Source organism: Lissotriton vulgaris, chromosome 10 (assembly GCF_964263255.1).
Source record: "Lissotriton vulgaris chromosome 10, aLisVul1.2, whole genome shotgun sequence".
In the NCBI taxonomy this organism is placed as follows: domain Eukaryota; kingdom Metazoa; phylum Chordata; class Amphibia; order Caudata; family Salamandridae; genus Lissotriton; species Lissotriton vulgaris.
The window spans coordinates 803096150-803112033 of record NC_141698.1 but is presented as its reverse complement, the minus strand read 5'-3'; the positions used below and the strand labels follow the sequence as shown (position 1 = coordinate 803112033).

Here is a 15884-nt window from a genome sequence, read left to right as displayed (position 1 = left end):
GGGTAGTGTCTAACTACACTTTCCTTACCTAGAATATCATGGTGCCAGGTAGATCTGGAAAAAAATTCCAGCAATTACTTTTGTGCACTGGCAGATGATGTCCTGGGGCTTCACATGAATCTGATACCATCCCATAAGTGATGCAGCGGGCCCCATATGGGCACCACCCCTGTGCAAGAACGTCAGCTTCCTACTCTTTCTCCTTGTGTGCACTTAGATACTGATTACTGTAAAAAGCTGTAGGTAATAGCATGTCGAAATTTAACTTGGGATCTTATTACTCTGTGCAATTGTATACTTCACAGAACAGGGAAGAGAAGGAGTCAGGCGTCTCCAACCAGTCAATGGTGAGCTACCAGACGCTTGCAGAAACCTTCAGAGTTGCTCCCAGCCTTGAGTTCATTTTTAACTAAGAACTGCAATAAATGAGTGTCACATTTTCCTTTTCAAGTAAGGAAAGGCTATGTTTATTTTACATTATTATCAGGCTCCAGATAGAAGAGCCTGATAACAAGCAGAGGTGCACTCAGATGTATGACCCAAGATACAGAGGTGAAGAACTGAAGTACTGAGGTATTTAACTCTTAAATAAAAGTTGTTCTCAACTCAATATTGGAGCATGAGAACAAAATGATGTTTGTGAATGCTTTTAAATCAGAGAAAATTAAACTGAACAGTTACCTTAATTATATAGTTAACTCTTCATTTTAATTGTGTCGCATTTCAAAGTGTTGTATTTACAAACAGTAGGCATCGTGCTCCCAGAGGCTGGTAGACACTAGAGTGCCGTATTTATAACTGAAAAAATACAGTGGGAGACATTTAAAGTGAAGAAAAATGTTTCTATGGAGCATTGTTTTTCTTTATTTTAAATTAAGCCAATTAAATCCTAATGTTTTATGAAGTATGTTTCTCCACTTTAAATTCCTCACATATAAACAAATTACATTATTTTCCTGTTATGAATGTGGCACCATGTCAATAGGCCACTGGGAGTAAAATGCCTGCTGTTTGTAAAGACACTTTGACATGAGAGAAAATTAAAATGACAAGTTTTATACAATGCATATAAACATAAAGCTAACTCTTCAATTGTATTTTCTCCCATTTCAAAGGTTTACATTTACAGATATCAGACATCTTGCTCTCAGTGACTGGTAGACACGCTGCCATAGTTGTAACTGAAAAATACAGGCATTTTTTTTTAAATGGGAGAAATTTAAAGTGCGGAAAAATATTTCATCAAGTGCAGAAAAACTGTTCTTTATTATGAACAGTTCTGCAGATACTTTTTCTAGCACAAACACCTTTTACATCTATAATAGATTACTTTAAACGCCAACATTGATAAATAAAAGTAATCCCCTTATTACCTACCTCTTATACCTGCTGGTCATGTTCACAGTGTACAATGTTTTCAATTCTGGTCTCAAGTGTTGGAATTCATTAACTACATAATGAAAACTACTGTACACTTGCCATTTTGAAATATTTTTCTTGGAAGTTTGGTCCCACAAATTGCCGGGCACAGCCAGACTTAAGGAGTTTGTTGCTTGCAACTGCTATTCAAGAGATTACTATAAACTCGAAACATTTTAGGAGATCTGCACTGATAAGTATTCAGAATGGCATTTGTTGCAATAATAGACTGGGCAATCCCATATCTCTTACACTACAGTTATCATATAAAGGAGCAGATTCATGGCTGTGGTTCACATGACATTTGTCAAAGACTAAACACGTTTACTTTTGCTACAAGTGAAGCAGAAGGTTACATACCTTTTTAATTTGTTGTCATCTTTTTATATAGTTTCTTAAATTTGGATTGTAATGCTTTTGTAATTGCTATGTATATTTTTGCTTCCTTTAGAAATGCATTTTGTCATGTTGATACTTACATTAATACCTACAAATGTAAGTTGTATTGCCCTATTAATATCTTCTTACTTTTCCTTTCTCCTATGCTCCTATCTTCATCTTTCTATTATTTCCCTTCATAACTACCTGTTCTTCCGTTCTCTTAAAACTAACACAATTATCTCTATTAATTATGTTTAGCCTTTTGATATCTATCGTACTTAATTCTTTTCTCGATTTGAATTTATAGTTCAATGGATTGCTATGTTTGTTATTATGCCTTATGACAACGTTGCATTCTTCTTTTGATGATGTACCTAGATATCTATATGAATATATATTAAACAAGAATTTCCAATCTTAAAAAGAATGTTCAGAAAATCATTAGCACAAATATATTTTGTTGGATCAATTGTTAAGGAATATTACAGAAGAAAACTTCTGATCTGAATGTAAATGTTATCAACCAAAATTGATATTGGTGTGATTAGTGAATCTAACTTAGGATGTAATGAAAGTCCCAATACGTTCCTTTTACTTGTTACGCGCTGCTGTCCTTTCCCCCAAACTGTTTAATGTTGGTGTACAGCTCCTAGCTCCTCTGACCTATTCTTTTGATTTTAGATTATTTTGCTGTGCTGATGATACTACTTTTCTTAGGGTTTGGTCTATAGTCAGACAATGCCATTGGTTACTGAAACATGATCCTCTGAGAACCCTGAACATCATCACTTCCTATTCCCACATCATATAAAATTCATATTGACAAGGACCAGCCAGATCAAATGAAATACACTTTTTTATCAGCTTTCCTTGCTTAAGGACATTTTGCCCTTTCTTTCTGATAAACAAGATACCACAGATAATGAGTGAATTTCATTAGGACTCACAACAGTAATAACATTTAACTAGGGTCCCATCCAGTACTTTGAAGAAACTAACTGTCCTTTTCTCCCCACTTCCCTGCCTGGTCCTAGGGCCATGAATGCCTTGTGGGTAATTGTTATTAAGAAATCCCCAATCAATCAATTTAAGCTTGATTCACTAATAAGAGTGTATGATTCATATTCTGTGAGGACGAATTTGGTCATGGTTTTTCAACATAATTTCAGTAGAACTAACAGACTGCTTGAAAAACGTAAAAGTAGGCAATAAGTAAAGAATATGCATTTGCAATCACAGGATGCCAGGCTAAGTATGCATATTAGTCTCACCTATAGGGTTTCTGTAACTGTTGTTCGTACATTTCTTCAAATTTTCTTTCACTGGTTAGAGACACCACTGTGCGGATGTTCTCCACTGCTTCTGTTGCAATCTATACTTGACATGAAATATGTAAGAAAATAAACATTTGTAAAAAGATCATCTTTTCCCAATTAATCATCTTTTCCCAATTAAGTCAAGGGCAGACCATTTGACAATAGCAGAAGAACACTACAGGAAATATGTGCCTTTTTGTTGAGGCAATGTTAATATGAACACGGGAAACATCTACAAGGAATTTGACATAGTTAGTAATAGGCATTGTGCTTATTGATTGTACTAACGATACTGGTTAGTCATTGGTTTGTATACAATCTTTTCACTTGTGTTAATAATACGGTATCCTAATATCATGCTAATTTATTCCCTTCTAAAACTGCATACAATGATATTCGCATGGGAAATTATGAAAGAAACATATATCTTTCAAAGTTGGTAAAGTAACACAAGTACTAATATGTTCTTCTCTTTAGGGTTATATATTTAGCTGTGCCCCTCATTACAAAGCTTAAGGATTGGTATCCCACAGAGACCCGATATACATGCATTCAGGCGTACCAGGTGCAAGAGAACTTGGACCGGATTACTCGGGTGTTGAAATGCACCAGGTAAAACCATGGAACTTTCTGCTAACCTTTTCCACGTGCACAGAACAGGTGGAAAAAGTCTGCGAAAAAAGTCCCAGAACCTGGAAAAACGATGCCTGACTCGGTAATTACGGGTCTCACAGGTTGTTCCTGATGCTGAGGCTTGCAACTTGTGATAGGCAGGCACTAGTGCTGATATTTATGCTAAAATCATTATTTTTTTCTCCAGTAGGTCCCCACGTCGTTTTCAGCTAACTCATAAGGAGCACCATGTACGAGCTATGCACATGGCTAGATTACATAGAGTGCTGGAAATACTGGGTGGCGCGTTACTGACTCAGAGGACACAAGTTTACACACCAGTAGTGACCCAAACTATATAAAACGATGTAAGTATGGGAACATTCATGGTCTAAACCTAGTTACAGTGCAGTGAAGCACAGGATAAGGGCAGGAGATATGAGCCTTGGTTGTTTATAATGAGGCAAACAAATGATTGTAGTAGACCCTAAGGTGTAACAATGCACTGCTGTCTTAAGAAATGAGTGTTCAGATTATTTCTAAATTCCAGGTGGGCGGGAGCATTTTTATTGTTAAGGATGATGTTGTTTCAGGTCCTGGGAGCATGAACAGAGAAGTCATGCGTGACCACAAATCATGAAATGATAGATAGTATTATGGTTTAGGAATTTGGATATTACAAACGAGGGTGTCATTACAAAATGAAAACACTGGTTTGTCAATGCCCCATAATTTACTTAGTACGTTTGCCCTCAGCAGTTACTGATAGTGAGGAAAGAGACACATTTTAGGGATGTGGAAATACTCAGAAATACAATGGAACGTTGAGGTTCAACTATGAAATGAGGGTGTTACATGAAAATGGGGAGTACCATACTCAATTCCACTTCCAGGTCTACATTTTTTCTCCAGAGTTCCTCCTGGAGATTCAGCACTTGGCATTTCAATGGGGCTATAAAATTAAGCTGGTTGCTGGAACCTAAAATTTCAGACAGAACCTGTATGTGCAGCCGAAACTGAAAAGTAAATACATTGTAGTGAGAAGCACCCATTCTGCAAATTATTGGAAGGGAACTTCCACTCGATACTTGTGAATTACACAAGAGAACTTTCCCTACCTACATTAGTGAGTAAAGGTCTCATTCTTTGTATGCCGCATCCATGAAGTTATAGATTTCCAATGGAAATTATTTGATGCATGAGCCTTAGAAGAGGAGCCCATGTGCCTTCGTCCATAGATGTTTGCTCGCCCAGTTGAGGGAAAAGTACCTATGCTACTCTAGGTTGCTCCACTTACATGTCCTGCTAAAGATCCACATTAAAGGTTTTGAGTGACCACATTTTTTCTGGGTCGAAATGTCAATAACCTTATTATCTATGCCTGGACTGGACCATTGTCCTCAAGGCGGAATTCGATAAGGATATTGAGTAGGATACAGATTTTCAGCTCAGACAGGCTTCATGCAGTTGTTGCATGCCCTGCAATTCATATTTCATCATTTTATTTCTAGTCACTTGCCACTCTGCATAAACACCCTTTTTTACACTTTTTCACCCAATGGAGCAACCATTAATATGCTTTAAATTATCTGTATATACTACAAAGACTTTAATATAGACAATATTTTGCATATTCCTTGGCCCAGGTGTTGTATTTCTTCTTTTTATACCCCATAGGGTTCAGGAAATGATTAGTAGCATTGTCTGTCTTGTGAGAAGGTGTTTCTCTTTTCAACAGAACTTTTGCAGGCCTTGTTTGCACATTTTGTTGTTTGTGCAAAGACGTTTTAAGGCTTAGGCAAAGTGGGTTCTGGCCCAGGGCCCTATCCTTTCAAGGAGTCCCCTGAAATAGCCAGCTGTGTTCTGCATAGGGTCTTGCCCTGATGACCTTTAATAATTCTTAAATACCATTTTCATGCAACATCAATAAAAAACGGTTTCTTTTAGATCAAAACAGGACCTCACTTACAGGGTCCACTCTAGGGCGGTGTGACTAGCACAGCCACACCTGCTGCTGACCAGGAGGTGTGCTGTGTTTTGAAATAACACAAGATTAAATGCTCCTGATGCGGATTTCCTTGTGTGTTCAGCAGCTTACAGGCACCAATAAAAATGTCAAGATAACTCTGGTGATTAATATTCCTGCTGGAGAGAGACCATAGTTTTTTTCTAGTGGCAGGTTTTACTCATGTTAAAGTAGCGTAGTGGGTCAGTATGCCTGCTGCAAAGAACATGTACCACTCAAATCAGCAAACTGCATTTTATGTGGATCCCTCAGTGCTGCTGCTTTGGTCAAAGATCCTTTTGTTACTACAGTTCATAAGTTACAACCCTAATATAGCACAGTGAGCTATGATCTGTCATCAAAGAACTTCCCAAAATACTTAATATGTCCCTGTGGCTGCTGTCAAGAAAAAATGAGTTTTATTTTTTGTAGTAATACACAGAGGCAGCTGGTGACATTTGAAAGAGGTGAGGCGTAACATTTCAGGATGAGTGTCCGTTGGTGAGTGAGTGAAAAATTTGAAAAAAGATTGGGCAAATGGTGCATTTTCATGCAAATTTAAGAAAGCAAGAAGCTTTCTAAGGCAATTGTGAAAGTGCAGTTAAGACATCAATAAAGAGATTTCATATGATAATGACGCAGGTAGCTGCTAAATCAGCATAACCACAGAACTTCGTAACAGACTTTCAGGTAACAATGCCGAGTACCTCACAGATTTCTTTATCTTTGGGCCATAAAGAGACTGACAGCTAGTGTACTCATGTAAACAGCCCCAATGCTGCCCTAGTCCGAATTTGCGCTACATAAAACTACCAAAAAATATGTATATAATACCAGGATGTTTGGAGAATTGCCAAAAGTCATAAACACAACCCACACCTAGCTATGTGTATACTGGTTACGATTACGAAGGGAAGGTTAATCTCGAAGTGTACATTTGGACTTTTTCTGGGTTCAGAATATTTTTCATTGTGGGAGTACCGCAGCTACTTGTGAATCTGGCCAGATGCCACAGACTCATTTATATGGACTGACCCTAACCCCCAGATGCATCAAACATCCATTTTGCGATTCCTTATTAGCGAAAAATAACGATTCGCTAATAAGGAATTGCAAAATGCAATGCATGAAGAAATCACTTTAAAAATAGCGATTTCTTAAAATTCCTTAATTCCGACTCGCAAATTGCGAGTCGCAATTAAGGAATACCTCCCCATTCATTCCTATGGGCCTAGAGGCACATAGGAATGAATGGGAAGAAATTCTCAATTTGCGAATCGCAATTCGCGAATCGCAAATTGAGAATGCGATTTCAAGGGTGCAGGGGTGTCCAAAGGACACCCTGTTGCACCTCTGAAATTGTTCGGTGCACATATGTTGCGCACACACATGCCCATAGGGCAGGCATGTGTGTGCTCAACATGAAAATTTGAAAAATGCACTTTAGTGCATTTTTCAAAGTTTTTGCAAATTACCATGAAGTTCAAATTCATGGTAATTTGCGCCCCCTTTTAGCGAAATCGCTAATTTTTTAACTTTGATGCATTGCATTTAAAGAATCTCAATTTGAGATTCCTTATATGCAATAGCAATTTAAGAAATCGAAATTTTGCGGTTTCTTAAATTGCGATTTTTGCATTGGGATGATGCATCCCAAATGCTATAATACCGGTCGCAAAGGGGCAGATTCTGAGAATCTGCCCCTTTTCGAGCGGATTTTAGCTTGATGCATCTGGGCCTTTGAAGTCTCGAAGGATAAATGAAATCCAAAAGTTCGGAGGTACGTATGTCCACTAGATGGCAGAAGTGCCAGAACAATCCAAAGTTTACAAACTTAATCATTTGGCTTTCTGTTAAGCAAATGTGTCGAGCTAGATTGCTGTTAGAAGATGTGTTCCCTGTATGTTTTGAATTTATTTATGACCCTCATCGAGTACTTTGTTTGTGAATCTGCACTTAGGTGAAATGGAAAACACGAGGAAGTTTTAGTCCGGATAAAGGCAGCAATGTGAACACCTGCACTGAGTCTAGGAGGATTTCTCAAAAACATCTTTAGAGTTGATTATTTCGCCTAACTAATCCCGTCACCATGTGCAAATGTTACTGTCAGTATGTGATTCGCTCTGTATTTTACAGAGCTCCTAGAAGCCCTCTAAAGCACATATAAGTGAACGCCACATTCTAGATCTGCACCCCATGCCCCAGAAAATACTGCAGCTCTTGATGTATACGGTGCACATCACTTCTCAGTGGCGTAGCTGTTGTGTTCTAGTCTTTTTGGCCTCCAGCGTGTATCATCACAGTCATGTGCCCTGGGCGATTAAATAAGGTCTATGCACGCAGGTACGCCAGTGGGCGACGGCATGGAGACCAAGTGATTAAGTTAACTGGTAGTCCGAGTGGTTATTTACAGGCCTCACCTATAAGACCCCCCAGGGTCCACACTTCCTATACTCCTGTGTCGCCTGGCCCCCCAGACGACAACAGCTGGCGACGACGGCGGGCGTGCCCTTCCGTGTGTCACAGGTACGGCTGCGGGGCTGCCGCGAGCTCTGACATGGCTCGCAGCGCTCGTGCCCGGCGTGCCCCACACGGTGCGGCTGGCTCCGCGATTCGGAGCGGGAGAGTGCCCGCGTTTTGGAGCTGGAGAGTGCCTGGAGGCGCGGCTGCATCGGCAGTGCGCAGGAGGTGAGGCGCGTCGGCCCCTCGCTGGACTGGCCTTGCTCTGGCCGCATCTCAGCCCTTGTCCTCGTGGGGAGCTGCCCTGAAGGTGGGTGGGCCTCCTCGTGGCCTTGTGGGAGGAGTGGAAGGCCTCCAACACTGCTGTGAACAAGTGCAGCCAAGATAAAGCAGCGCTGCTTGCCCTGAGTCTGCCCCCAGGCCTCCAGTCACCACGTGGGCATCAGTACCTGCAATAAGGAGGGGAGGAGCAGTGAGTCAGGCCATGCAAGCCCAGCCACAGCATAAGGGAGCACTAAGAGGGGCTTACACTGAAGGCAGCACTTGCCCCCAGTCAAGCAAGGGCCCCCATAAGCCCCAAAAAGGAAGTCACCACTGTCACTGGTGTGCCAGGTCGGCCCGAGCCATCAAGCATTGGCTCCACCAAATAAAAGACGGTCTCAACAAGGAGGGGATCCCAAGGGCCAGCCTGTCAGGACACGGCAGAGGGACAGCAGCATAGTCACTACACGACCAATCACGCGCCCCTGCACTTACCATGACCACGATACCCCCAATCGAACCGTTCTTGGTGGAGGGCTCCCCCTCGTCACTCGCACCCAAATGGAAGGATGGGTAGACCGCCTATTAATATTCTTTGAAGCCACAAAGGTGCATAAAGATCAGAAAAGGGCCATGGTTCTTCACCTGGGAAGCAAGGATGTTCACAATATAGCCAAAACCCTGGAGGAAGTCACCCCGAAGAACCACCACACGCTAATAAACGCGATGAATGCACACTTTGAGCCCATGGCCAACCAGAACTATGAAAGATTTATATTCCGGCAGGCAAGACAGTTACTTGAGGAGTCGTTGGACACGTATCATGCCTGCCTCAAAAATCTAGCGTCCACGTGCGGGTTCGCTGACACCACGGAGGATATCCATGGACAGATCATCCAAGGCTGTGCCTCCGCCAAGTTGAGGGAACGAATTCTAGAAGAATCCGGCAAGTCGTTGGCGGACATACTAACTCTGGGGCGCACGACGGAGCTGTCGAAGGCCCGAGCCGCTCACATGGAGGCCGCTCTCCAAGCACCGGTAAAAGCGGAACCGGTCAACAAAGTGACCGCCAAGACCCCGACGAAGTGGGTCAAGAAGGGAGTGCGAGCAGCCACAACGGGACAACCAAAGTCATGTGGATACTGCAGAGGAGCACCACATCCAGCGGCGGAGTGCCCTGCCAAAGGGAAACGGTGTTCAGCGTGCGGACGTTTCAAACATTTCGAAAGAGTGTGTTGATCAAAACGATACCGCAAGCCAAGACAGGTGGTGAACGCCGTGCCAGAAGGAGACCCCAGCCAAAGTGATATGGATGGTGCACATGATTGGCACCGCCAGTCGAAAGGTCCGACGTTTGCCTCAATGTGGTATTCAGATAGGCGCCCAAGACGTCATGGCAGTAATAGATACGGGGGCAACAATTACCCTTATGGCCTCCGCCCTACACCAATCTCTGGATCCACCGCCAGTGCTACTCCCGTCGGCTATCACAGTTTTGCCTATGGACAAGACATCCTTCTAAAAATCCGAGGAAAGTTTAGAACCTCCATCTCACACTGAGACCGGTCCATCACCACCAACGTCTATGTGTCAGAAGACGGACAAGGTATGCTACTAGGATGCCGGGCAGCCGAAGACCTAGGAGTAGTGACCTTCGCTTTTGGCGTCCATCAAGAATCAATTCAACAACTACTGACGGAGTTCTCTGAGGTATTCCAAGGGATCTGAAGATTCAAAGGAAAAGAGGTGCATCTGCATATCGATCACACCGTCCAGCCAGTAGCTCTGAGGCACCGCCGGATAGCATTTCATCTGCAGCCGCTGGTTGAAGAGGAGCTCAAGAAGCTCGAGACAGCGGGCATAATCGAGAAAGTTACAGGCCCCAACCCAGGGGTTTCATCAATCGTGGTCACGCGAAAACACAAACAGCCGGGAGCAGTGCGAATCTGCGTGGACATGCGGCTCCCCAATGCCGCCATCAATCGGGAACGTCACATCACCCCTACTATCGATGACCTGATAGGAGAAATGGTGGGAGCAAGCTGGTTCTCCAAATTGGACTTACGATCAGGCTACCACCAGCTGGTGCTAGACGAAGCCTCCCGCAACATTACCACCTTCTCAACACACCTGGGGCTCCGGAGGAACACCCGCCTGAGCTTCGGGATATCCAGTGCGGCGGAGGTGTTTCAAAACATGATACAGGAGCTCATCGCGGATATCCCAGGGGTGATCAATGTCAGTGATGACATTATGATACACGCAAGAACAATCCCTGAGCACAACAGCCGACTGGCCCAGGTACTACGGGACTTACCCTGCACAGGGAAAAGTGCGAGTTCTTGAAGCGGAAGCTACAGTTCTTTGGATACACCTTTTCGATCAAGGGTGTGAATCCGATCCAGAGAAAGTGAAGGATATCAAAAAAGCTGCGCCCCCACCACCGTCACGGAAGTCCGAAGTTTCCTCAGAATGGTGAATTATTGTGGAAGGTTAATTCGAGACCTGGCCAATCTGACTTTGCCACTGAGGGAGCTTACCAAGGATGCCACTCCCTGGAAATGGGTTCCGGAACAAGCCAAAGCATTTCGGGACATCAAAGAGGCACTCTCAGAAGCCACCACTCTGGCGTTTTTTGACCCCAGGAAACTGACACTCGTGGCTGTGGATGCTGGTCCCATGGGACTAGGGGCGGTGTTGATGCAGCGGCAGCGGGCAAAAGAAGATTGGGCCCCAGTAGCTTTCGCCAGTCGGTGCCTCACAGAAACGGAGCAGAGATACTCCCAGATTGAAAAAGAGGCGATAGCGATACATTGGGGATGCCGTCACTTCCACCTGTACGTCTACGGAAAACCCTTCATAGTTGCAACGGATCACAAACCGCTGGTCGCCCTATTCTCCGGGACGTCCTCAAAACCCCCGCCACGAATCGAAAAATGGATGCTACAGCTCCAGAACTATAATTGCAGGGTGGAATACCAACCGGGGTCTCACAATCCAGCAGACTACCTGTCGTGACATCCCCGAGCAGCTACCCGGGAAGAAATGGAAGACGCGGCTTACACTGAGGAGTACGTAAGATGTGTCACTGCTCGGTCATGCCCCATACCAATATCCGTGGAGAGTCTCGCAGAAGCAACTAGGAAGAATGACTGCCTGCAAAGGGCTAGAGCGGCAGTGCAGAGTGGAAACTGGTATAAAGCCAAGGAGGAATGGAGGATCTTGACCCCGGAGGCTCCAGCACATCATGGATAGTCTCTACCATGTGCGAGAAGAGCTCAACGAGGACAACACTAGGTGCCTGCTAAGAGGACACCGGCTGGTGATACCATCATCCCTAACAGCCCAAGTTGTTCAATTGGCTCATGTCGGCCATCAAGGCATGGTCAAGACAAAATCTCGCCTCCGAACCAAGGTATGGTGCCCATTAATGGATGACCTTGTTGAGGCTACTGTACGGTCATGCGTGGCATGTCAAGTAGCAGGAGAAGCACCGCGACCAGCCCCGATTCTGGTGGAGCCTTGGCCGAATTCGCCCTGGGCATGCGTCAGCCTCGATTTTGGCAGCCTGCAAGCCGGCCGCCACACCATGGTGGCCATTGACGACCACTCTAAATACCCGGAAGTGGAAATTATATCCAACCCCAGCGCCTCAGAAGTAATCCCTAAATTGGAGATGATCATGGCGGCACATGGGCTGATGAAAGAGCTGAAGACAGACAATGGCCCTCCATTACAAGGCCAAGAGCTAGCCAACTACCTAAGTCCCTTAGGCATCCAACATCACAGAATCACACCGAGATGGCCACAAGCGAATGGCGAAGTGGAAAGATTTATGCGAAGGCTTAGCAAGGTGATCCGAATTGCCCATGACAAAGGATAATCTCTTGAATTAGCTATTTTCACGTTCTTAATGAGCTACCGACAAACGCCCCACACTACAACCGGGGTTGCTCCAGGGCATCTTCTCATGGGCCGTATCGTAATGGATTCCATACCTCACCATCTGCAATGGCGGCCTGAGCCTCCCAATGACTCTCACATGAAAGCTAGACGCCGGAAGACGTATGCACAGGTCAGCCAACGGAGACGGGCCAAAGTACTCCAGATCGCCAGAGGAGATGTGGTGCTCCTAAAGAATCGCGTCACCAGCAGAAAGTTTCGACTACCATATTAACCAGAACCCTGGACAGTGGTCAATGTCAAGGGAACCAGAGTTATAGCCACCCGAGGGAGAGAAACTGACTCGTAACGTGTCCCACTTCAAGAAATACCAATCTGGTGGGGTCAAAGCATCTCCCATGGTGTCTGAAGCAAGTCCCTGTTCCCCGACCAGAGAGAGCACCAATGGCCGGGATCTCATAGATGTGTCGCTTCCTACGGAGAGTCCGGAATTCCCTGACGGAGTATCAAGTCAGCGTGACGGAATGGAAGACAACAGCCTAGGCAGCAGTGGATGTAGTTCTGAGCAACCGACTGTGGATGCACCATCCCAAGACGGTGTAGGTGAGACCCAGAGCCGAGGCATAGCTCAACATCAGCTGAGGCGGAATCCGGTGCCATCCAGCCGCCTGAGAGACTACTTCACGTAAGACTGTTCATGTATGTGTGTGTTGGCACCAGTTGCGACCAGTAACAAAAGGGATTGACTCTGGAGAGTGCCTGAAGAAACTTTTCAGTGACATTTTTGTTTTTCTTATTTTTGTTGGGGAGGAATGTTGTGTTCTAGTCTTTTTGGCCTCCAGCGTGTATCGTCCCAGTCATGTGACCTGGGCAAATAAATAAGGTCTACGCACGCACGTACGCCAGTGGGCGACGGTGTGGAGACCAAGTGATCAAGTTAACTGTAGTCTTAGTGGTTATTTACAGGCCCCACCTATAAGCCCCCCCAGGGTCCACACTTCCTATACTCCTATGTCGCTTGGCCCCCCAGACGACACAAGAGTAGTAACAGGGTTGTGGGGGGCTGTTTGCCCCTGGGGGAACGAGTTTTGGAGTCGGCGCCCCCCTCTTACGTGCGGCCGTCAAACGAAGGAAACACCAGTACCTTCCCCCAACCCCCCCCAGCGCTCTCACATTCGGCCGCTGAGGGCAGCAAAAGCAGGGACCGCCACAGGTGGCACAAGGCCTAGCTACGCCACTGTCACTTCTTCATTGCATCCAGGGCACAAGTCCTAAAAAAATGAAGTAAGGGGACTAACCAGGTTAGGCAGTATGCAGGTGAAATCATGACACATGCCATCACAGAGCATGACGTCTTGATGTGCGATAATGCACTTGACATAACAGGAAGTGACATCACAAGAAGTGACATCAGATATTAAGATCTCATACATGTTTATCAGGTGTATAATGAGTGCATTTTATTTAGAAAATAAGATTTGGCGTAGGGGTTGTGCCAAAAAAGTGGTGCAACGCCAACGCAAAATCTGGGCCTCAACTAAGATATTTTTTTTTCTCTATATCACAAACAAATTGGCAACAAGTAGAAGCATGGCAGTAGATCTGTTCTGCTTAATTGGTTGCAAAGTCTGCATTTTAAAACATTTTATTGGTTAAGGCATCAGCTGTACATGTGCCCAGTAAATCTCAGGGAATGGTAATAATGGTATGATAACTCTGGAGGTGAAGCATTTGTTGGAGAGATCTGTGTTTTGTGAAGTCCCAGATTTGAATCAAACTAGCACAGCGGGTTAATGCGTCTCCTACAAAGCACATCACGTAACATACAGATGACAGATTTTTATTTTATGGAGATAGTAAAGTGGGTTACAGCTTTTAACACACAGATCTTTTTGTTATCTGTAGATCATAAATTGTAACCCTTTTAATATAGCAGAGTGAGAGCGAGCTATGAAGGACATGTGACTCTTACACCTTGTAACCCTCAATGTCTCATGTAACTCAACTTGTACATTGATTTACACATGTACATTATTTATTGTCAATTTATAAAGTGTATAGGGTTGTGACACCCTGCACTGGGTTGTGTAGCTCTATAAAATACATAAAATAGTGCTATTGAAATTGTTATTTGTGTAACTACTGGGACAGAGCAACACACTTGACATTCTTACAGTGCATGCATCTCTTATATACAAGGACTAAACAAAGACAAAAGCATGCCTCTCTTTAGTACCAGTAACAAGATAACAAGCTGTGTGCCTTTGCTTTCCCTCCCTGGCATTTACATTTAAGTGTAAGGTTCCAGGTCACCTCCAGTCAGGATATTCAAACCAAAGTAGGCCTGATGGCCCATTAACTTTGGCGAAGCTGGAGGTAAAAAAAAGGTTCCTTGCTGCCTGCACGTTGCAGCATATTCAGCATATTTCTGTGGGGCCCAACTTCTTAGCAGGTTGGACGGCGTCCACCCTGGTAAAAGAGTGGGTGGATGCCATGTACCTGTGTGTACCCCCAAATTGTGGCCTGATTGCATCTATATGACATCCAGCACGGGATGGTCTATCCAACACTACACTGTCAGTACGACACACAAAGTCCTTCATGGTACTCTCCGCAACGGCCCCTCGCGGCGGGATGCCTGGCTTTCACCTTGTGGATACCCTGCCGGGGTTATCTCACAGGGGAATACCAGGACGGGTTCCCTAAGCAAGCGCCGGGAAACCCACTGCGGGTAGCTGTGCGCTATATAAGCTCAAATACATTTACATTTACATGGCGCAGGCTGTAATTCTCGGTGAAGAGATGGAGACAGCTGCGGTTTCACTTAAGTTCACTTCACAACCGTTCACTTGAGCGGTTTCACCTGCTCATTTCTACACCCTGCAGCAGTGGGGGCGGGCGAGCTTCGGGCGCTGTAGACACCCGAGCCCATTATTGGGCTCTGCTTCATGGAGGTGGGGAGTGAAGACGGGTGTGCGGCACATCCAGCCTTGCGTATCGCGTGAGATGAAGTCTTTGTATATTGTCACGCCTCAGGGTCCTTCTCAGACCGGTCACTCCTACTCCATGTAAATGAGGAAAGATCACAAGAGTCCTGAAGCCCAGCTCTTCACTTATAAACAAAGCTTGACATGGCTTGTGCTAAAGATTAACTGCATCCATCTTTGCTGAAAAGTGAAGTGTGGACCCCCCCAGTGTTAGAGATCGGACACCTTGGAATAAAAATTAAGTTTCATTCCTCTCTATACACAAAGTATGACTTATTCTCATGTTAAAGTAAATGCTAAACACTCCTATTGGTAACCTAAACTTGGACCTGCCTCTTGTTTAAAGATTGATCTCACTTTCTTAACCTTTCTTCATGCTACAATAAAGCTCAAAGCATCTCAGGCATACAGCACAGTAGTGCAGTCAGGGCAGGACGAGCCCTAAATCAGATTGACTAGATGCCACTTAATGGCTGGGGTTCATTCTTGCAGTTGCAAACTAAGAGATCGACAGGTTTACAACTGTTTACATACTGATTT

The 15884-nt window shown here is 44.5% G+C and overlaps 1 protein-coding gene across 2 annotated transcripts in view; it reads right to left on the bottom strand.

Moving 5' to 3' along the window:
* LOC147688813 (ATP-binding cassette sub-family B member 5-like) overlaps positions 1 to 15884 on the bottom strand; it is a 973135-nt gene that overhangs the window by 118316 nt on the left and 838935 nt on the right. For both annotated transcript variants that reach the window (XM_086941722.1, XM_086941721.1), the window contains one exon: positions 3072 to 3172. In XM_086941722.1, the coding sequence (XP_086797848.1) occupies positions 3072 to 3172 (101 nt within the window). The remainder of the gene's footprint in view (positions 1 to 3071; positions 3173 to 15884) is intronic.